Genomic DNA, 21,988 nt, shown 5'->3' with positions numbered 1-21,988 from the left:
TGGCAGTTTCTGCCTCTACCGGCTCCCTCTCCCACCTGAGCCTAAGCTAAGAGGACCCGGGCCAGTTCCTGCCCCCAGCTTGGCTCCCGAGGTGAGACCCTCCCCAGACACGGCGAGTGAAGGCACCCGGGCACTGCTCACAGCATTCTGTGGGGACTTCCACTGAGCCCCAAGCCTGTGGCAGCTGTGACAGGTGAAGAAATTGAGGCTCGGGAAGCTGGGAGGCTGACCCAAGGCTTCGCCCCCGGTGCCGGCCTTCGGGGCTGGAGTGGGCTGGCCTCCAGAACATGCTCTCTCTTGTCATCAGGCGCCGGCTGGGAGGGAGGGACGGATCAAAGCCCAGGCACTATTTGATCCATTCCTGGGGAAGGACGGGTTTGATCCTGCCCAGATGCGCAGCCAGACCGCGAGGCTCCGGAGCCGGCGCCCCACTTCGCAGAGAGGAACACTGAGGTGGCGGGTGGCGGGTGGCGGCGCCTGCTCAGGAAGGGCCCTGGCAGGATGGGAGAGGCGTTTCTTTCGTTTCCCTCCTTGCAGGGCGCAGCCGCTCAAGGGGCCAAAGGCAACAACAGCCACCCGGACAAACGGACGGCGGACATTTCCTGCGGAGCGGCCCCTCCCACAGCCCCGAGCCCAGGGCCACGGATAACCGGGCACTCGGCACCGCGGCTGGCGAGGTGACGAGCCCCACCTGGGCAGGAACGCAAACCCCTTTCAGGAGGCAGCAGGCGACAGACGCCGCCTGCAGGGGTGGGAACCCAGTCACGCCGCAGGCTCCGGGCGCACCTCCCGCGTCAAGGCGCCCATCCGCCCGGGGTAAACTGAGGCTCGGGCCGATGCGCCCAAGCCCCAGGGTCGAGGGTAGAGGTGGGGTGGAACTCTGGTTTCACCCAGAGAAAAGAGGGGGAGACCGAGACGCGGGCGGGGCGCGCAGAGAATCTGGAACACGCAAATCTGACTCCCGAGGTCTCCACAGAGGAAGCTGGATCCGCGAAGGGAAACCCCAAAAAGGACCTCGCCCCGCGAAGGGGCGCGTAACCCAACCAGCCCCGCAGACCCGGGCCTCGCGCCCCGGGACCCAGGAATCCGGCTGCTGGGTGTTTGAGCAACAGGAGCCGGGGCGTCGGCCCCGCTGCCCTCCGTCCAGGTCCGAGCCCTGGGTCCCCTCGGCCTCCTCGGCTCGCCTTCTGTGGGACAGAGTACAGGGTGACCTAGGCTAGGGAGTAGGAAGGGGACTCCTTACCGGGGCCCAGGCGGCGGTGGCAGGTGGCGGAGCAGGGTCGGGTGCAGCGCGCAACCCGCATTATAAGCACAGGGCCGGGGGCAGGGCCGGGGACTGGGGACACGTGGGGGTGCGCGCGCGACAGGCCCCGCCCCCGGGCCTGGCTTCCTCAAGGATCCGCTCTGCGCTCGCGGCCACCGGCGATGGGCAGGGCCGACCTCTCGCCCCCTCCTTTCCCCTCCCCTTTCCCTCTCCACTCCCCCGCCCACCCCGCGCTCACCCCCACTCCTCCCCTCGCCGGCGCTCCCTCCCGAGGGCGTTAGCGGCGCGAGTCTTCCCGCCCTGGCCTGGGGACAGGCAGCTTCTCAGGGTGACCGCAGCCCAGCCAGAGGCTTCCCGCCCGGCCGTGGAGAGCATGCAAGCGCTGGCAAGCGGGAGTGGGGATGAGTCCCTGAGGCCGGTGAGTGTCGTGCCCACTTTCGTCCCAAGCCGGCTTTTCTGCGGTCCTCAAAGCCCCTCCCTTACTCCGCACCTGCGCTCCCCGCTCCCAGAGCTGGAGCCCATTGTACGGGTGCCAAGCCCGAGGCGGAGGAGGCATCAGAAGGCCGGGGTTTCCTCCCAGGCCTGCCTGGTTCCTGGCTCTCTGCCCAAACTCCCGGGACTCCCAGTGAATAAGGACCTGCAGACAGGCTGCCTGCTTACCCATTGGGCAACTCTGGACAGTCGAGGTTCACAGAGGTGAAGCTTCTTATTGCAAAAGAAACAGGGAGTCGGTGACTCCCCGGGTCTGGCATTTCAGAAGGTTCTGTGCCTCAGGAGTTTCCCAGCCTGGTTGGTTTACAAGCCCCCAAAGCACCCAACTGCATCCACAGCCCAATAAAGCCGCAGGTTCTGCCCCTTCCATGGCAATGCTGTAGCTAGGACTGCCCGCTCCCTCCATCTTCCCAAGTCCTCCCAGCCCTGAGCCCCTGGGAGGTGGGAGCCCAGAGCAGGCACTGATGGGTTTGCCATTCAGCCATCTTGGAAAACAAGTCGGGGGGTAGGTGATATTAAGGAGGCAGCCCTGTCCCAGGCCCCTTCCTGCAACAGGAAGCAGCCAGAGCTGGGGACCCTTGGCAGAGAGGGGCCAAGGCTGCCGGCTGTGGGAACCTTTACTCCCTGCTGCAGAAATGGCTCCAGCAATGGGGACTGTTCCGTCCTGAAGCACAGGCGCAGGTGACCTGAGAGGGGACCTGCCTACTGGGCACCAGTGGGGCGGATGTTTGCCCAGAGGCAGAGATCAAGGTGAGAGCTCCTGGATGAGCCACTTTCCTCCTCACCCCTCCATCTGCCAGGTGGACGTCCGCAACCTGCCCCAGCCCTCACCCTGCAGAACAGTCCTGGGGCCCGGGCTGGGCCATGACCAGAGGGTGTCCCCGACCTGGAGCTCAGCCACCATAGCCTGGCCTTTCACCCATACCCAGATCAGGGCTCCTCGATGAGCTGCTACACCTCCCAGGTACATGACCTTGGATGGCACCTCGAAAAGCACAGCAGCACCAAGGCCTGAGCAGGTAGGGAAACTGAGCCCTGGAGCTTGAGGAAGTCACGTTCTCTAAATACGCCCAGAGTCTGCCCGCTTCCCTCCGCCTGGTCTGCCGTCTTTTCTTAGACCGCGGTAATGGCCTTGACAGCATCCCTGTTTCTCTCATTTCCCCCTGCAATCCTTTCTTCACCCGACAGCCCCAGAGTTCTTAAAAATGTGACTCAGAACGAGTCACTCCTTAAAACCCTATGATGGATCATTTTTTCTCCATATTGGTTCCCAGTTGTTCTAGTAACATTAGGCGAAGACTTCTTTTTTCCCCATTGAATCACATTGGCACCTTTGTTGAAAATTAATTGACCGTACTTCTGTTCCATTGATGTGTTTATTTATTCTTTTGCCAATACCACCCTGTCTTGATTACTACAGCTTTATAGGAAGTCTCGAAGTCAGATGATGTATGTCTTCCAACTTTTTTCTGTTTCAAAACTGTTTGGGCTATTCTAGGTCCTTCGCATTTCCAAATAAATAGTAGAAACAGCTTGTTGTCCATTTATATAAAAAGCCTGCTGGGCTTTGATTGAGGATTGCAATAAATCTATATATATTTCAGTTTGGGGAGAATGAATATCTTAACAATATTGAGTTTTTCAATCCCTGACATTGGTATATCTCTCCATTTATTTATATCTTTAAAAATTTTCCAGCATTAAAAAAAACACTTAAAACTGTTTACTCAAAAATAGTTATTTATATGAGCAATGGGAAAGAAACCCAGTTGTGTTAAGTGGTAGGAGGCTGTATCTTGAGTGATCTTCGTTTTTGTTTTAAATCAGAGGTGTGTCTCTAAGATAGTGTTGAAATATACGCCCTCGAGTGTCACAGTCCTGCTCCTTGATTTGATGTGACATCCGAGGTAAGAATCTTTTAAGGATCTAGGTTCCGAGCGAATGCAGAGCAGGAGAGCCAGAGTTCCATTAGCTGCCTGCAGGCGGTGGGGGCTTCTGAAGGGACTAGATGGGAGCAGACATGCTCCAGCTGGGGAAGAATGTGTAGCTGTTACGGGAACGGCCTGGAGTCTGTGGCATCAGTGTGAACGGGGTCACTTCTATTGCTAGAAGAGATAGGGCTTCTTAGGGTCACAGGTATGGCTGCTCCAAAGCCCAGCTTTGAGATGGATATTGCATTGGACGCCTTGATGCATTGCCAGGTGGAGGCCTATTTTCAGGCAAAAGCCTGAGTCTTCTAATTAGAGAAGAGGAAGGAGGAAGAGCTGGTAGGTTGGGGCATCTTTGATAAGTGGTATAAAAGTCCTCAGTTTTGTGGGAGTGCCAAAAGCTCCATCGTGGCTTAGATGTCTGACCAATGTTTTATAGTGTTCAATATAATGTTCAGTATATAGGTCTTGCCTGTCTTTCATTTCGATACTACTGTAAATAGTATGGAAATTTTGATACTATTGCGAATGATATTTGAAAGTTCGTTTTCCGGTTGTTTGTGATAGCATATAGATACACAATTGATTTTTGTATATTGGCCTTCTGTTCTGCAACCTTGCGAACCTCGCTGATTAATTCTAGTAGATTTTTGTAAATACTTTAGGATGTTCTAGGATATTTCTAGAGAATAATGTTGTCTGTGAGTAGAAATGGTTTTACTTTTCCCTTTATTATCTCCGTGCTTTTTTTTCTTGCCTAATTGCAAAGGCAAGGGCCCCCAGCGTTGGTGAGCGTGAATATCCTTGCCCTATTCAGGATCTTAGGGAAAGGCATTCATTCAGTCTTTCGTCATGAAGTATGGTGTCAGCTGTAAGTTCTTCATAGGTGCTTCTCATCAGGGGAGGAAGTTCATTTTTATTCTTAGTTTGTTGAGACTTTTTATTATGAGCAGGGGCTGGATTTTATCAAATGCTTTTTCTGCAGCTATAGAGATGATCATATGATTTTCTCCTTTATTTGATAAATGCGGTGAATTACATTGATTTTCAGGTGTTGCACCAACCTCGAACTTCTCGAATCATTATATCTCAGTAAAGTTGATTTTTAAATTTTTAATTAAAAAAAATAAGAGGGGAGAACTTTGAGTTAAAAGACACACGAAAGAGATAATCATTCACAATGCGTAGGCCTTATTTGAATCCTGATTTTTTAACCATAAATACTATCTTTATGAACAATTGGAAGTTTGGACACCGATAGGGTATTTGGTGATAGCAAGGAATTACTGTTGATTTTTTAAGGTGTAATAATGGTATCGTAGATATGTTTTTAAAAGATTTTTTAGGTTTAGAGATATATTCTGAAATATTACTGAATTAAAATGATTTTTAAAAAGACTTTTTTGGTCCCCATCACGCTTAAGGTCAATCCTAGAGCTCTGTACCTCCTCCCCTGCCCCCGCCCACTACGCCCCAGCTGCACTGGCCAGCCGTGGTTTCTTCAATGGGCTGATCTTTCTTGCCTTATGGTCCTTGGGGATGCCCCTCTGACCGCTTCCCCTCCTCCAGCGGATGGGCCCCTTGCTACGTCCTCTCACTCATACCGGCACGAGATGATGCACGCCTGAAGTTTCCAGCGACAAAGTGGAAGAACACTATGGCTCTTGTCCCTTCTCCCTCTCCCCACTGCTGTTGTCTTAGCTTAGACCACCATCCCCTCTCCCCTGTGCCTCTGCAGGGGACACCTCACCTGTCCTCCTACCTGGGCTCACCACCGTCTCCAATCCACCCTCCACACTGCAGCCAGGGTGGCTTTTTTGAAGGGTCAGGTCTGACTTTTGTGGCCATTTTTCTGAACTGCTGCCCGGCACACTTGATGGACGTGATCTCATTAAATCCCCCAGCAACCTACAGACATAGGTACCACCTGTGAACGTAACCATGGAGCAGACCCGTCCTGTCTTGTGTCTCTCCTCGGCCACTCGAGAGTTGTACACCTGCAGGTCGTGGAGGGGCTGGGCGTGTAGAGACCCCAAGCATCTCGACCTGTAGCCATCTCACGGTTGGCATCAGAAGCTACTTTGCCAGTGCCTGGGCCTGGGCACTGGCCTCAGGAAGTGAGTGTCTTCTAGGCTGGACCCCAGGTTGCCAGTCCCCACCCAGTGGGAACACAGAGTCCAGTTGTTGAGTTCTTGGAAAAGCTGCATCATAGAATTTAATAAGTGACCTGCAGGGTTGTTTTCCACCTCTGATGGTTCGGAACAGCCTCAGAGGTCAGGTGGCACTGGCGGGCTGGGCGGCAGGACAGGATCCTGGCCAATGACGACTGGCAGCTGGAAAAGCGGAAATGGAAACACCCCTTGGAGCTGGCTGCTCTGCTGGACGACTATCCCTGTGGGTGTGGGCAGGGCTGGGTGGCGTGGGGCAGCCCCAGACTGGAAATCACAGCCTGGACTCAGGGTGCAGTGAGCCGCGGGCTGGCTGTGGGACTTTCAGCAGTCACCCCTTTCACCAGCCTCTGGGTCATAGCCTCGAATGGGAAATTTAGGGGAAGGTGGGGGAGGAGGGAGGCCCCACTGAATGGACACTCCCTCGGTGGTGCCTCAAGTCTTGAATTTCCGTGGTCCTTCCTCTTCATCCTGCTCCCCCGGCCCTCCTGGGCTGCGAAAAGTCTCTGGCTCCATAAAAAATTAACAGCAAAGGGCAGGGTTCATAGGTCACAGCATGAGCCCTATGGGCAGCAGGGTTGCACAAAGGGAGGCATTCAGCCCAAAGGCCCCACAGCGGGGCCCTGTACAAACGAGGTGTGGGAGAGCTTGGGAAGCCCCTCTCCCAGTCCCCTCCTGCCCGTCTCTCCTCCACTCAGCCTGAAATTCCACCAGTAGTGACTTCTACCATTTCAACCACCTGTGTTTTCGTCAAGCCTGCATGCTAAGAATGGTTTCTGCATTTGTAAATGGGGGAAAAAATCAAAAGATGATTCCATGATCCGTGAACATGATGTGAACTTCAAAGGTAAGTGTCCACAAATAAAGTTTTATCGGAACACGGCCTCGCTCTACCGTTCCCGTGTTGACTGTGGCTGCTCCGGGGCTGCAGTGGCAGGGCCACAGAGACTCGATGTTCTGCGAAGCCCGGAATAGTCACCATGCCGCCCTTTGGAGAAAACGGCCGCAGACCCCTGGTTTAAACAAAACCAGCTTTGCTAGTGGAACCGGAACCGCCGGGGCAGATTCAGTTGGGGCTGTTAGTCTGGTCAGGAGACTCATTCTAACCATTGACCATCGGTCACCTATCAGGCAAGCGACTGGGTCATGTCCTCTCTCTCTCTGAGCCTCTTTATCTCCACCTGTAAAATGGGCACAGAGACTTCTTCTCTGTTTACTGCAGCAGCACGGCTGGCACAGTCTGATGGCCATGGGCCCCTCGGGGGAAATAACTCAGACAGCTTTCCTTGCTTTAGGGAGATGAGAGAAGGGGGAGGTGACAGTGTCACACTGAGCAAGGGCAGCAGAGAGAAAAGATCCCTCTTCTCCAAAACCATGTGCAAAAAAAAGATAGCCTTTTTCTGCCAGAGGCTATGTCCAGAGCAGCTGGTGACAGGGTGGTCAGGGGCTGAGGCTGGAGCTGCAGCCAGCCCAGGAGGAGGGCAGGGACAGGCAGAGTGGCAGAAGCAGCATTGGGCTCCGCTGAGTCCCCTGAGACTCACACCCTGTCCCCGACACTGGAGACACGCCAGTACATGCGTAGATCTTCTAATCTTGTCCCTCCCCAGCTCACTGTCAAAGCCAAAGTCCCTGCAGTGGCCCCAAGGCCATGGGATCTGCCCCAACCCCCTCACCCTTCCAATGGCACCTCCCTCCTCTCCCTCTCCTGCCCAAAGCTCCAGCCTCCCCCACCCACCACCCTGTCCCCAGCCTCCTGCGCCCCCTTGTCCGACCTCCACCACCCAGCATCTCCTCCCCGAGGGCCCTGGGACTTGCTGTTCCCTCTGCCAGGATGTCCCCCTCAGACCTCTGCAAAGCTTTGTTCAGGTCCCTGCTGAAACGCCACCTTCTCCTGAGGCCCACCGCGACTGGCCTGCTAAAAAACGATCCCTTGGCCCCCGCCTCCCTCCTTCCCAACTTGGTTTCCCCCCTCACGCCCCTCACTCACTGACAAGCACACATTTTAGTCTTCCTTTCCCTTGTTTATAAACCTTTTGCCACTAGGACGTGTGGTCACGAACGCAGGATTTTACGTTCACTGCCTGGCACATAGGGAGGACCTAATGAATCTTTGGGGGATGAGTAAATGACTGAATTTAATTAATTCATTACAAATAATTGAGAATTCTACGGCCATGCCACCCTTAACAAGCCGGATCCCGTCTGATCTCGGAAGCTAAGCAGGGTCAGGCCTGGTTAGTACTTGGATGGGAGACCACCTAGGAAGACCAGGTGCTATAGGTGTAAAAAATTAAAAAAATAAGAGATTGTAACCTGACGAGGTCTTTGCAATCTGTGAGGTCAACCAAATAAATAAATAAAAATAAATAAAAATAAAAATAATTAAGAATTATTCTTAATTAAGAAATTACTTTTTGCTACCACGTATTGCTATCAGTGTAATGCATTTCATTTTCATTTAATTCGCCCCACAGCCCTATGGGGTTGGCTATTGTCATATTCACATTTTTGGATGAAGAAACAGCCCAGAGAGGGACCTGGGCCACCCTCTGTACCCAGCGGGCTGCTGGTCTCCCGTCCCAGAGCTGCGGGACCAGAGGCAGTGGTTCTCTCTCTCCCAGCCACAGCCCCACCTGACCAAAGCAATGAGTTGGATGAAGAAATCGAGCTGGTTAAAAACAAACATTTTTATGGTATACATGCACACGCTGGGTCCCCGATGGCAGTGCAGGTGTGGGTGGGTGGCAGCTCCTGCTCTTCCCACAGGGTCTGCACCTCCCCTCCGGTGTCCTGGGACACTGTGTCCTAGTCCAGGCGCCCCTGGGGCTTGGGGCAAGCCTGGAGGAGCTGGTCAGACGTACAGGCTTCATCTCAGCCCAGCCTGTGAGCTTTGACACCCATGGGTAGCCTTTGTCACCTGCAGGGGGCGGGGAGGGAGTAAGGGGGAGTAGGGGGAGCTCCAGCCCTCTGTCCTGGGTCAAGGCTGAGCGCTGGGTCGTGTTTGCTGAAAGTCCCGATGACGCACAGAGGACGGAGAAGATGACGTCTCTTGCCACAGCAGGTGGCGTGCTCAAGCGCAAGGGCCACACTGTCCCACCAGTAGCGTGGCCTGCGCCCTCTCACCACCCTGAGCTCGCTGGCCCAAAAGCTGCTACCAACGACCCCGCCCCTCAGTAGGGGTAGGGGGACACAGCGATGAGCAGGACAAAGAGGCTTTGGTGGCGGGGCGCCACGGCGCGCACGGTGAGCCGGTAGAGGCCAGCGCGGGTGAGCGCGCGGCGGGTGTAGACGGCGCCGAGTCCCGTGTGCAGAGGACGCAGTGCGAATGGGCTGAGCGGATCCGGCTCCAGCACGCTGAGCTCCGTGCGGTTGGCAGGGACGCCGGCCTCGGAGAAGGCGGCCAGGCGGGCCACGACGTGGTGGGCGCGCACGCCCAGCGGCAGCGGCAGCAGCTTGTACTGCAGCGTGGAGGGGCCGCCCGCGCGGCAGTCCAGCGAGCAGCGGCGGAAGCACGTCCTGCGGGAGGGACAGAGGCACCGACTTGGCTGCCATCCCGACTTGGCTGCCGTCCCGCGCTGTGCGCCGGCAGAAACCAGACCTCACCCCCAGCCTCCACTGTTTACCCCTGCGTCGCCCCAAATGCCTTCTCTACAAGCGCCACTGTCATCCCGTCTTGGAGATCAGCAAACTGAGGCCCAAAGGAGCCAGAGACGAGCCTTTTGCCATCGGAGCAGGTCCACCCAGCGCCTTTCCCAGCCCCCACCCAGAGCGAGTTGCCTGCTCTGGATTTGCAGAGGGCTGTGGGCGGACAAGGAGGCTCAGAGACCCTGCTCAGCCCTGCAGAGGCTCCCCACTGCCACCACAAAGCAGTGCCCAGGGCAAGTCACGACCCAGGTCATTTTCTTGACGCTGCAGGTGCAGCTCCTGCTAGCCAAGGTCCCCATGTCCCTGCGTCTTTGAGTGTCTGCAGCCACAGCGAATGGTGCGGTGGAAGTGTGTTGTGTGTTTTGCACCTGTGTGTGTCTGAGTCCCGGGGTTCTGTGTGTGTTTCTGGGTGTCATTGGTGTGTCTGTTCCTGTGTCCAGGATTTTGCGTGCGTTCATGTGTCCCCATATATGTACATCTTCCAGCATCCCCCACCTGGCCCCATCCTCTCCCAGCTCTGGCCTCCCCCGGCCCCCAGTGCTCTGTGCTCGTGGTGAGGCGTCACTGTGCAGGAAATGGTACTGTCCAGGCAAGCTTGTGCCCCGGGTGGCTGCAGGCAGGTGCTCTTCCTGAGGGCACACTTCTCTGTGGGCACAGCGGCCCTGCCCTGGAGTTCAGGCAGGGTGGACCCCATGTGTCTGCCTGACACATGGCCTGGAAAAGGGGCCCGGCCACACAGGAGCCACAGTGCCAGCTGCCCAGCTCCCTGAAGATAACACGCCTCCCCATTTCCAGTTCACCCCTACCCCTGCCCCGGCACGCTCAGCCTCACCCTGGGCTGGAGCCCTGCCTGTAGGTGGCAGGACATGGCGTGTCCACACACTGGTAGCTGCCACGGGTATTGAAGCACATCTGGCCAGGCCCACACTCGATGCCATCCTCCTCACACTCGTTGATATCTGCGAGGGGGAGGTTGGGGAAGAGGAGAGGATGAAAAGATCGAGCAAAGGCTTAAGGCTGGAGGCAGGAACCAGAGAATTTTTTGGGCGGGGACGGGGGTGGGGGGTGGCGAGTAAGTGGGAGAGAAACGCCTTTGGAGGTTGGAGGTGGGCAGCCCCTCTGCCCTTGTCCCCAGCCAGTCTGGCCCATGACGACCCCGCCAGCAGGCCCCTAGCACCCAGGGCATGGTGGTGGGCACCCAGGGGACCTCTGAGCCTAGAGCTGGGTTGGAGAGCCTGGGAGAGATGAGGGCTGTCCTCCGACCCAAAGTGCCCGTGGGCCGTGGGCAGAGCCCCCCAGTCCTTGTCTGCGGGGATGCTCCACCCTTCTCAGAGAACATTCACCGACGCCATGACAGAGGGTGAGGGATGGAGACAGATAGGCAGGCGCAGTTCCCACTGCCCAGCAGGGGAAGCGCATGGCTGGCCCGGCCCGGGGCATGTTAGGGAGGGTGCGCTAACTCACTGCTACTACCAGCCCAGGCTGCCCCGCTGTGAGGGCCGAGGGCGGCTCTGCCCACGCTCCACATCCCTCCTCCAGCAGTTTAGGGTAGGACTGCGTCAGCCGTATTTCGTCAAGAGGTGGTATTGCACTTAACCCCTCCGACTCATCCCTGTCCCTCCCTCCCGTGAGACGGTGGAGAAGAGGCTGGAGAAAGCACAAGCCCTGCCCTGGCCCCTGTGGCATCGGGGCAGCAGCTCACCCTGGCAGTTCTTCCCACTGGGGAGGAGGCGGTAGCCGGCGGGGCAGAGGCACCGGTAGCTGCCCTCGGAGTTTCGGCAGGCGTGCTGGCACAAGTTCCTCACCCGGCACTCGTCCAGGTCTGGCCCCAGGCATCGGTTAGGGAGTGATGAAGGCAGAGGTACATGCCGAGTCACAGACACGCAGGTGGCCACACACCTGCCTGCCGGGCTCGGGGCCGGCCCAGGAGGTCCCTTAGGCAGCCTGCCTCTGATCCCCACACTGACCTCCTCCCTGCCCCACCCAACCCTGGGTTGGGTGTCAGGAGAGTCCCAGAGCTTGGGGAGAGTGGGGAGCGCCGCCCCTCCCACTTCACATTCACCAAGGCTGTAGGGGAGCCCTCTGTCCAAGCTGGAATGCTGAAGCACGTGTGCCCCCGAGGCCACTGCCCCTTCCCCTCCCTGCAGCCAGGGGGCTGCCCCGGACCCCTCAGCCCCGTCCCCACTGGTCACTGGTCTCCACATTCTCATGTCAACCTGGAACGTGCTCCGTGACTCCTGACAATCCCCCTGCTGCTCCACCTCTGTGCATCAAGGGGGCTGTTTCTCGAAGTGGGTTCCTGGGCACGTGTGCCCAGAACGTGCTCAGGAAACCCTCCCTCTGGGCCAAGTGTCCCAAAGCTAAATGGTTTGGAAGCTACCTTCTCTTGGAAGGCCCCTGCCCATTAGCACGGCCAGGGCCCCGAAATGTCCTGTGTCAAGATGCAAACCCCACCCTGCCCGCCTGCGGCCCTGGGTTTGTGAACACGGGGCGTGGTGCCCACATGCCCAGGAGCCCAGAGCGGGGTGTGTCCTGGGTGGGTGCTGGGGCTCCGCCTTACCCGTGCAGACGCCGTGCTGCCGGATGAAGCCGGCCGGGCACCAGGCCCGGCCCCCACTGCTCAGGGCTCCGGGGCCCACTCGGGGGGAGGCCCAGGTGTGGTAGGAAGCACTAGGGGTGGGCGCGCGGGGCCGTAGCCAAGACACCAAGGGGGCCCGGTGGCTGACGGTGGTCACGTTTCGTCCACTCCGCTCCATCGGGGTGCAGGTCTTTCCGTCACGCAGGAGGGTGTGGCCTGGCAGGCACAGGCAGCGGTAGCTACCCTGGAGGTTGTGGCACCGGTAGGCGCAGGTCCTGGGCAGCTGCAGGCACTCGTTGACATCTGGAAGGCACAGGCGGGGTGCTGAGGGGGGCTCAGGGCTCGCCACAGCCTTCCAGCCTTCCCCAGAATCCAGCTGCCTCACGCCTGCCCTCTCCTGGGACACCCCAGCCTCCTCTCCCACTCCAGCCTCCACTGCTCAGAGGCCTCAACCTCCCCCAAGGTCCGAGTGAGGCCCAGCTACCCCCTAAGCTTCTCTGAGACCCACTCACTTCTGTTCACCCTCCTCCTCTGAGGCCCCCTGGGAAGGTGACCTTGCAGGGTAGGGCTGAGGTTTGGGGTGGCAGAGCAGGCATCCAGGCCCCTGGTGAGCGCACCATCAGTGTTGGTGCTATATGTCAGGCGCTGACCAGGGTTCCAACTAGGGGGTGGGCGTCCCCATACCTAGGCAGGGTAGGCCAGGGCCCTGGCTCCAGTACCCCCTGGGGCAGCCACAGTGGTGCCCGCCTGGGCTGTTCTCACAGATCTGGTTGTACAGACATTCATCCGACTGCTCCAGACACTCGTCCACATCTGGGGAGGCAGGGGTGTGGGCAGGGGTGGGGACAAGCCCAGGGCCCCTCCCCCAAGCTCCCCATCCCGTCCCCTTGTCCGGTTCCAGTGCCATCAGGCGGGACGCGAACACCCCTCCCAGCTCCACCAGCTTCGGAAGGTAAAAAAGTTCTGGGTCCCAAAGAAAGAGGGGAGGGGCCCTGGGGGCAGAGTCCTGGGTTTGGACCAAATTCTGCCACAACTCTTGGTCCTTGACCAAGTGACTCTCCCTCTCTGAGCCTCAGTTTCCTCATCTGTAGAGAGAGGTCGGGACCTCTTCATGAGGCGGAGGAAGAAAATTGGATCAGGCACGCGAAGGTTTTGGGCGGCTGGTACGTGGGAAGAGCTAAATTAAAAAATCCAAAAACAGAGGGAGGGCAGAAAGGCGGGAGCGGGAGAGCCTATGAAGAGGGACCGGAGGACTCTGAGGCCACTGGAGTGGCATGGCCACCTTTCTGAGTTCAAATGCCACCGTGCTTTCCCCCATCCACCGATGGCCTCTCTTGGAGGAGCCAGGAGGATCCAGGATTGTGAAACCATAGGATGCTGGAGCGGGAAGGACCCTAGAGGTCACCCGTCCAGGAGCGGCACCTAGGTTTCATCTCAGAGGGCAACTGCAACTGGTCCGTAGCGGCGGCTGGGGAAGCCGTGCTGAGAGGGGTTCAGCATCTGTCCCTGCCGGGCCAGGATGCGGGAGCAGGAACAAAAGAAGTGGTCACAGATGTCGCATGCGTTTGCCATCCCCGACCGGGTCCCCCTCATCGGACAGACAGATGACAAGCCCGAGGCCCAGAGAGGACACTTCTCAGAGGTATTCGAGTTGCTAGCAGCCAGGCCAGGTGAGGACTCAGGCCAGGTGAGGACTCAAGGACTCCTCTTGAGTCCAGCTCGGGCCCTCCGCCTGGCCTCCCCATACTCCTTCTGCCAAGAGAGTGTCACTTGCCCTGAAAGCCTAGCGTCCCAGTGACACGCGGCACCCGCTCTGAATCCTGGCAACCGCCGGGTTCCCAGGAGCACGGGCCACCCCACGCATGCCCCCATCACCTTCGCAACCGGCCCCATCCGCGGCCACCCGGAAGCCAGGCCCGCAGTCAGGGAGGCAGCGGTAGGACCCGAGCAAGTTCACACAGCGCTGTCCCCCTGGGCAAACGTCAGTGTCCCACGCACACTCGTCCACATCTGGGGGCAGACAGGGACAGTGGCTACATGAACACATGCCCCCCGGGTCCCTCCTCGCCGCCCAGCTCTGGCTCAGCCTCCCAATACTAGCTTTGTCCCCAGGCCCAGGAGCCTCAGGCATGGTGGTCCCATCCCTCACGCTAGCTCTGTCCATCATCTCGGCAACCGCAGAAACGCAGAGCCCGCCCTCAGGGACCCGAGGTGGCATCTGATGTGAGGTTGCCGACAATGCCCCATGGACGCCCAGTGGAGATGTGGCAGCGCCAGGTCCCACTGGTGGGAATGGAGGGTTGCAGATGGGGGCGGTCAGTGTCTGGACGGTGTCCCGGGGTCAGATTGGCTGTCCAACAACGTCACTGAGGGGACACGCAGAGCCAGTGGGGCAGATGCGTGTCAGCTCACCTCCAACCTCAGTTACTGGAAATGACCGCTGAGCGTAGGGATTACTTCCGAGGTCGTGCCCAGGCTCAGCGGGTACAAGTGCCGGGAGCACATGACAGCCATGTGTATGTCTTTGGGGATCCCTAGCACCCCCCAGTACTTGAGCCTTTCCCATCTGCAGCCCTTACAATGAAAGTTCCCAGGGGACGCAGGGCATTGGAACCCCCGGGCTGGCATCCAGGGCCCTCAGAACCAGGCCAGCTCCTGCATGTATGTCCCCTGGCCAGAGCCCTCGCCCCAGAAGGCCCTGCACACACGCGGGCCAGGTCCACGGAGGGCCTCGCCTCCGGGACCCCACTCACCTCTGCAGTTCCTGTCATCCCCGGCCAGGGCGAAGCCAGCCGGGCAGGAGCAGGAGAAGTGGCCGGGCCCATTGTGGCAGGAATGGGAGCAGGCGCTGGGGCCACCCGAGCATTCGTCCCTGTCTGGGGGGTGGGGGGAGCTGGTGGTCTGCGTGCCCAGGCCCTCCTGCCAGCTGGCCATCCCAGGCTAAGAGGCCTCCCTCGTCCATGCCAGGCTGGGGACAGGGTGCTCACCCACACAAAACTCTCCCTGGGTGTCCAGCTCGAAGCCTTCCGGGCAGCCGATTTCGTTCTCTTCTGCAAGGCAAAGAGAACAGGCCTTAAGGACAGAAGACGCCTAGGGACAAAGAGCAGCTCTGGCCATAGCCCAGGCCCACCGCTCCCTCCCCCACACTCGGTCAGGCCGGGGGCCCCTCAGCGGGTGCTCTGCCCCAGTCCTAAGCCTGGCTGGTGCCCGGCGAGTCAGCGAGCCCGTTCCGACAGAGCCCAGGCCTGTCGGAGGCATTGGCTGTGCGTCATGCCACGAGGGGCTCATGGTGGGCTGGCTAGACCGCGGATGGCAGACCGGGGAGAGATCATTAGCGACAAGCACAAAACGGTGGGGGTGGGGGGCTCTGCATGTGCCAAGCTGTGCTCCTGAGAATCCAGCGGAGTGGACGTGGCCTCTTGCTGTGGGCACGTGGGAGCATCTGACGGGGACGGCAAGCCCGAGGCAGGGCAGGGGCAGCCTGCTCTGACAGGAAGGGGGCCGGACTGCTGGCATGATTGTAAGGACAGCGCCCTTGATAAAGCAGCCATCGGGTGCCCGGCGAGGGTTTCAGAGGCAGCACCTGTACTCCTGACACCTTAGAAGGCAGCCAGGGTCATGTCCGTGTCACGGATGGGCAATCAGAGGCTCAGAGAGGGCCAGGGCTCTGCCTGCCAGGTCTCGCAGACGCGCAGTGGGGCAGCCGGGTCTGGACCAGGGTCTGCCTGACTTCAGAGCGGTGCTCTGACCACCGTCCATGTTCAGGGTTAAAAACATGCTGAGACCTCACACAGTGGAGACAGGTACACTTTTAGCATCCTTTGGTTGAGAATATGTGGCATGGTCCTGTGGGTCTCCCTAGGCGGGGACCCTGCTGCAGGCAACCTTGGGAAGAGGGTGGGCGTGGCTCGTCTTGAACTCAGCCTGGTGGTGGGAGGGGTGGTTTAGATTTTCCCCCTAGGGCCTGGGGTAAAGCTCTGGAGTGGCTTGAGGAGCTGTGTTCCCGTCGGGGTGTGGATGGATGGACGGGGCAAGGAAGTGGGTTGTCTCAGCCCCGAGTCTCTGGTCCATGGTCGGTGGATGCAACGGGCGGGCCGTCACCAGGGTGGGCCGTCACCCCGGCTTTCAGCAGGGTGGCGGGGGGTGCAGAGGGGATGAGGCCCTCACCAGCTCGCAGGGCTGTGGTCAGCTGGAAGCGCAGGGCCTCAGCCTCAGGCTCGAAGGCCGCGCTGACGGCCGAAGCCAGCAGGTGCTGCACCAGCTGGGGCTGGGGGCCCCGGGCTGCGTCGTACTGGACGCTGTGGTTGCAGCGCAGGGACACAGGGAGCCCATCCTGCAGGAAGCGCTGTGTGGAGCCCACGTAGAGCCGGCCGGGCCCCGTCTGCACATAGCGCTCCTGGAAGTCCTGGAGGGGGCGGGGGAGGGGAGTCGGCATCTGGGAGGTCCACTTCCAAGTGACCTGGGACCTGGGACCCTCATCCCCCACTCATGGGACATGGAGGTGCCGAGGGAGGAGAGCCTGTGGGCCCCTCAGCCCTTCCTCCAAGCAGCGGGCAGCCTCGGACGGGTCACTGCCCTTCGAAGTTCTTGTTTACGGGACATGGGGAGGCCGAGCCCACGGCACTAGCTCTCCCGTAGGTCCGAGGCCAGGCCACGCCCCGGGAAGGAAAGCGAGCCTGGCTCCTAGGGGGTAGTTGTGGGTAGCACATGACGCTTTTTCTCACCCTCCCCATCCGTGCACCCCATCTGTGCACCCCAGGGCTTGCCCATACCTGCACTTGAAGCTCTGCGTCAGCTAGGGTCTCGGGGACAGCGCCATTGACCAGCACATCGAGGAGCAGGAGGCCGTTGGCATCCAGGCCCCGGGCCACCTGGGTCATCGTGAGCAGCTCCCCTGTAATCGATCCCGGTCCAACCTGGAGTCACCACCAGGGAGAGGCCCCGGGCTCAGGCCCAGCCCCGCCTGGCTCCCCCAGGGGGCGGCCCCATCCACCTGTGGCAAACTCCACGTGTGACTCCTGCCGGAAGCTGCCGCCCGTCAGCGAGTGGCCATTCAAGGCGTCTCCGCTCTCTCCAGCCAGCGCCCAGTAGATGGGGGAGATGGTGACCACGAGCGCCCGCATCAGAGGCCCTGGGTGGCGCAGGGTGTGGCGTGGAGGCCAGGTTAGGGCCGGATGCCCCGGGCAGCCTCTCCTGCCAGAGGTCCTTCTGCGGCGCCCTATTAGCCCCAGGGGAGTGCAACCCTTTCCCGCCCCACCCACACTCAGCCCCAAGATTACCTGGACCACTTACTGGATCAGAACCCGGAAAGTGGCAAAGGCCAATGTCTATTTCTTGGAGGAGTTGTGAAAATTAACAACATGTATTTACACAAAGAAGCGCATGTAACTTGCTGATGTTCAGCTCCATTCCACAAACACTGAGGGCTTCTGGGCCACTGCAGTGCCTGGGACTGCACAGACCGTAATTACGAATGTGCCGGACAGAGCTGAACATCGGCAAGGTCTCCTACCTCGCCGAAGAGCCTGGGAGAGGAAGGATGGTTCTAAGCCACTGACTTTGAAAAAAAAAGAGCGCTGAAGTGCCCTGGACGTGGAATTTTCAGACCATCCCATGATGCCCAGCCCTCCTCCTGGGACAGGTGGGGCCCTGGACTCAGGAAAGGGAAACCCCACTCGCTTGCGGTCCTGACAGGGGAGCTTCTTGTTCTGGGCCCGCGGGTGGGAGCTGAACCTTCTCTACGGCTCTGTGCCTGTTTCGGCCACACACAGCCTGGCCCTGGGGCTTGGGGCCAGATGTTTCTCTGCAGCTTCTGTTCCTGCAGCTGGAAGAGGGAACCGCGTCTGGGCAGCGTCTCGCTTCATTCTCTCTCTGCTGACGGCCAGCTCGGAGTGACCCCCACCCCCCCATCCACAGCCAAAGTCCCCACACCGTTCACACAGGCCTGTAATCAAGGGCAGCCCTGGAGGAGCTGCTTTTAGGAAAGACCCTGTCAGCACTGCCCTCTCCCTGCTCTGGACCCCCACGAGGGGACACAGGTGGCCTGGGAAGGGCGAGACAGCAGCATCCATTATGTCAGTGTCTGCAACATACCCTCCAGAACGTTCCATCTGCTTAGGACACGCTATTTTACCTATCTGTCCAAAAGTGGACTTTTTCTTGGTTCTCTGGGCCTTCCGGCTAATTTTACTCTCAACCTCTCTCCCTTCTGTCCCCTCCTGCCTGCATCCCTTATCGTCACTGGTGACGCTTTCATTTTTCTATCAGGTTTTGCTTGAACAGTGGAAAAAAATCTCAGACAGCCGTCAGTGGTTTCAAGCTCATGATCTGATCTGCATTCACACAGCCAGATGGTTGCACATGCTCTTGGTCTGATTTTAAATGCAGTCAATGTTTCCTTGGGGGGCGCGGGGTGGGGAGGAAGTGGCCCACACCTAAATCCACTTTGGCTTGGACTCTGCTCTTAGAGGCGGTCACATTTCCTCTTGTGTCCCTCTCTGTGTCCCTCCCTGTGTCCCCCCCCACTCCCCGGCCGAGAGCCTTGGAACACAGGCTTTGCCTCCTCCTGGCTCTAGCATGGGTCAGAGGGTCCCCAGAGGCAAGAGACTCTCTGATCCCCACTTACCCACACTCGCAGGGATGTGGCTGATGCTGCTCTGGATGGTGGTGACCCCAGAACGTGCCTCCCGTTGCACACTGGTGTTGAGGGCGGCCACCCCGAATTCTTGGCCATTGATCGCCCCGATCATGCTACCCCGGCTCCCCTGAGGCTCCCCTGGGAGGAAGGAAGAGAACAATGATGACACTATCCACCTCTGAGTCCTCGGTATAAGCAGACACTGTTACCCATTTCACGAAGGAGTAATCTGAGGCTCAGAGAGGCAGAGAAACTTGCCCAAGAGCACACAGCTAATGGGTGGTGGTACCGGCTTCGAATTCTGGCTCTGCCATTACCTTCCTGGAAACTTGGGCAAGTCAGGTCCTCAAGCCACACGTGTGGCTTATCTATGAGACGATGGGACCACAGATACACCAAAAACCACCAGGACCCCATGATGGCAGGGGCTGGCACTCTGGAGGAGCCGGGGCTGAGGGGCAGGGCACCAAGCCAGGAACTGAATGCCACCACCTGGACGTCCCCCATTCCAGCAATGGCCCTGGCTCCAGCCGCCCTGCAGCTGGCCTGGCTGGGGTGGGCTGGATTCCTACACGCCGCCAGGCAGTCTGCAAACAGATGCTCTGCAGCACTAATCAAATGGATTGCACGGGCACAGGGGGGTGCTTCCTCTGGCTAATGGGCCAGCTGTCTCATGTGGACAGATGGCATTCTAGGGGGGCGAGAGACAGACGCTAGCCTGCCTCTCCGCTCGCCAGCTCTCGGGGGAAATTAGCAACAAGTGGCCCAGGATCTGTCGAAAAAATAACATAAAACACTGAACTGCCAGGATCCTAAATGGATAAATCAGGGGGCCTGGTTAATTTTGGATTCCAGGAAGCCCTGCCATTTCCTGCAGCTCGTCGCTGGGGTTTGATGCCATTTGATGCCCATCTGGAATGTCTCTTGTCAATATCTGCTGCTCTGGAGTTTATGGGAGGGATGGGGAAAGGCCACGAACCTACCCTTGGCTTTGTAATAAGGGGCTGATGAAGGAATTGGGAGCTGCAGATAAGAAGGCAGCAGCACGGCCCTGGCATCTTTAGAAAGGGACAGGAAATTGGAGGCCAGGAGTGACAAGCCACCGTCGACTTTCTCAGACACGGGGTGACTTGGCAGCCTCTTGTCTCCCACAAAGCCAGGATGCCCCCGCCCCCCCGCCAAGGCTGAAGGGAAAGGAAGGGTAGAAACAAATCTGTAGTTAGGGGACCTCAAAACCTTTACATGGCTGGCAATGCCCTCCGAAAGAATTTATCCTACAGAAGTATTCAGGCCAGAACATGAAGATATGCTCTGTGGCGTGGTTTTCAGGGAGAAAATGGGAGAAAAAAAATAAAAATAAAAAACCTGTTGCTTATTTAACAAAGCCAGCAGAAATTACGTAAAAAAAAAAAACAAACCCAAAAAACAACAAAAAAACCCACGACATTCCTATGGAATGACACGGAGCCATTAAAGAAGATGTGGAACAGATTTATTGCCATGGAATGTCATCTGAGATAGACGAAGCAAAAATGACAGGTCGTAAAGACAACCTATAACTTCAATCTCATTCGTAAAAAGAAAAATAGTGTAACCCTTTACATTCAGAGAAAAAGAAGTGTAGAAGGAAATACCCCAAATAATAATTGCCAAAGCTATTTCTGGTCATTGAGTTATGGGAGATAATTGATAATTACTTTTTCTTCACAGATTTTTCTAGATTATCTGGCCTTTCTACAATGAACATAGATGAAGTAAACAAACAAACAAACAAACAAACAAAAACAGAGTCGTTTCCATTTAAAAAGTAAGGAAGCTCTTATGGGTTGAATAGTGTCCCCCGTAAAGGACACGTTGAAGTCCTAATGCCCAGACCTCAAAATGTGGTCTTATTTGAAGATCGAGTCTGAACAGAGGTAATCGATTTAACGTGAGGTCATTAGGGTGAGCCCCAGGCCAATGTGACTCACGTCCTTATAAAACGGGGAAATTTGGACACACATACGCACACAGGGAGAATGCCAGAGATGGGATGACACTTCTACAAGCCAAGGAACGCTAGGCCACCAGGAGCTCGAGACAAAGCATGGAATAGATTCTCTGCCAGGGACCCCAGAAGGAACCAACCCTGCCGACACCTCAGTCTTAGAATTCCACCCTCCAGAACTGTGAGACAGTTAATTTCTGTTTTTCTTTTTCTTTTTTTTTTAAGCCACCCATTCCGTGCTTCTTCATTATGGTGGCCACGGGAAGTGAACACGGCAGCCATGTGCAGAGCTCTGTGGTTTGGGTTGGGGGCTTTTCAACAGGAGAGGGTAAGAACCGGGACCAAGCTCTGAGATGAAGAGTCTGCTCAGACCTGTTCCAAAGACAGCGTCTGTGGCTGGGTATCAGAGAGACACCGGATTCTCAGCTGTGTGTGCTGGTGCTCCAACCCGGCCCGCAGTGGGAGGAGGCTGAGGGCCGGAAGGGGTCCCACAATTGGCTGGCAGTGGGTTTCAAGTGGCAAAATGTCAAGTCCGTTCCAATCGGTCCCCAGGTGCCCCCTGGAAAGGGGTTCTGTGGAGAAGGAGTCTGACATTGTGTGCGGTGATGGATTGGTGATGTCCGCCACGGACAAGGACAAAGACACAAAGCCACGGCTGGAGTATTTACTCCGTAGAGGCCCAGAAATAACATTCAGTGACTTTTCGTTAGTCAGGTGGAGTCATTTTACTGTGGTTTCCTGGGATAGTCTTTTCCGTGGTTTTAAAGTTTGGTCTTTAAACTTTAATGAGAAGGGAACTGCTTGAGGACACCCGAGGTGGTGGGCTGAGTAACAGCGTAATCAGCGCCGGTTACCGAGTGCCCGCCACGGCCAGGTGAAGCTCGCGACAAGAACTAACTCACAGACTTTTTACAGCGATCCCGTGGGGCCCTTGTTTAATTCTGCCTATTTCCCAGGGCTGTGGAGTGTCCAAAAAGAGGACAGGCATCTGTGCCCGGTACGCTGGAAGAGCCAGGGTCCCTTGTCCACACGAACTGCAAACGCTGAGCCTCTCAGAGCCTCAGTTTGCCCAGCTGTACAGGGTAGGGTGGACAAGGTGAACTATAAGGCCCTCCCAGCTGGTCCGTTCAAAGTTTGTGACTCTAAGCAAAGGGAGGAGTCGGGGAGCTGGCGGGGCAGTGGGCCAGGTCCCCCCAAAATAACACACAAATCCCCATTGTGCAAGAGATCCCGCCTCTGTCCACAAAAGTCTGGACAAGGACACCCCGTACCTCTCACAACCAGGAATG

At 57.7% G+C, this 21,988-nt stretch overlaps 2 protein-coding genes and 1 pseudogene across 2 annotated transcripts in view; 1 reads left to right on the top strand and 2 right to left on the bottom strand.

The window, feature by feature from the left end:
- The window catches only part of ASS1 (argininosuccinate synthase 1), a 47,926-nt gene extending 46,579 nt beyond the window's left edge, over positions 1-1,347 (bottom strand). Inside the window, exon 1 of the mRNA XM_006918058.3 lies at positions 1,244-1,347. The gene's annotated coding sequence lies outside the window, so the exon portion shown is untranslated. The remainder of the gene's footprint in view (positions 1-1,243) is intronic.
- Positions 1,348-8,016: 6,669 nt separating this feature from the next.
- On the top strand, positions 8,017-8,135 carry LOC112484883 (annotated as a pseudogene).
- An 887-nt stretch (positions 8,136-9,022) lies between these two features.
- HMCN2 (hemicentin 2) overlaps positions 9,023-21,988 on the bottom strand; it is a 125,838-nt gene continuing 112,872 nt past the window's right edge. The window contains 12 exon segments of the mRNA XM_015594124.1: positions 9,023-9,368; positions 10,330-10,456; positions 11,200-11,319; positions 12,058-12,378; positions 12,760-12,888; positions 13,951-14,085; positions 14,829-14,951; positions 15,063-15,125; positions 16,243-16,480; positions 16,848-16,969; positions 17,069-17,206; positions 18,701-18,914. Coding sequence (XP_015449610.1) covers positions 9,023-9,368; positions 10,330-10,456; positions 11,200-11,319; positions 12,058-12,378; positions 12,760-12,888; positions 13,951-14,085; positions 14,829-14,951; positions 15,063-15,125; positions 16,243-16,480; positions 16,848-16,969; positions 17,069-17,206; positions 18,701-18,914 — 2,076 coding nt within the window.

Source organism: Pteropus alecto, unplaced genomic scaffold (genome assembly GCF_000325575.1).
Source record: "Pteropus alecto unplaced genomic scaffold, ASM32557v1 scaffold67, whole genome shotgun sequence".
NCBI classification, from domain to species: Eukaryota; Metazoa; Chordata; class Mammalia; order Chiroptera; family Pteropodidae; genus Pteropus; species Pteropus alecto.
Note: the sequence above shows the minus strand (reverse complement) of the source record. Positions and strands in the feature narration are given on the sequence as shown.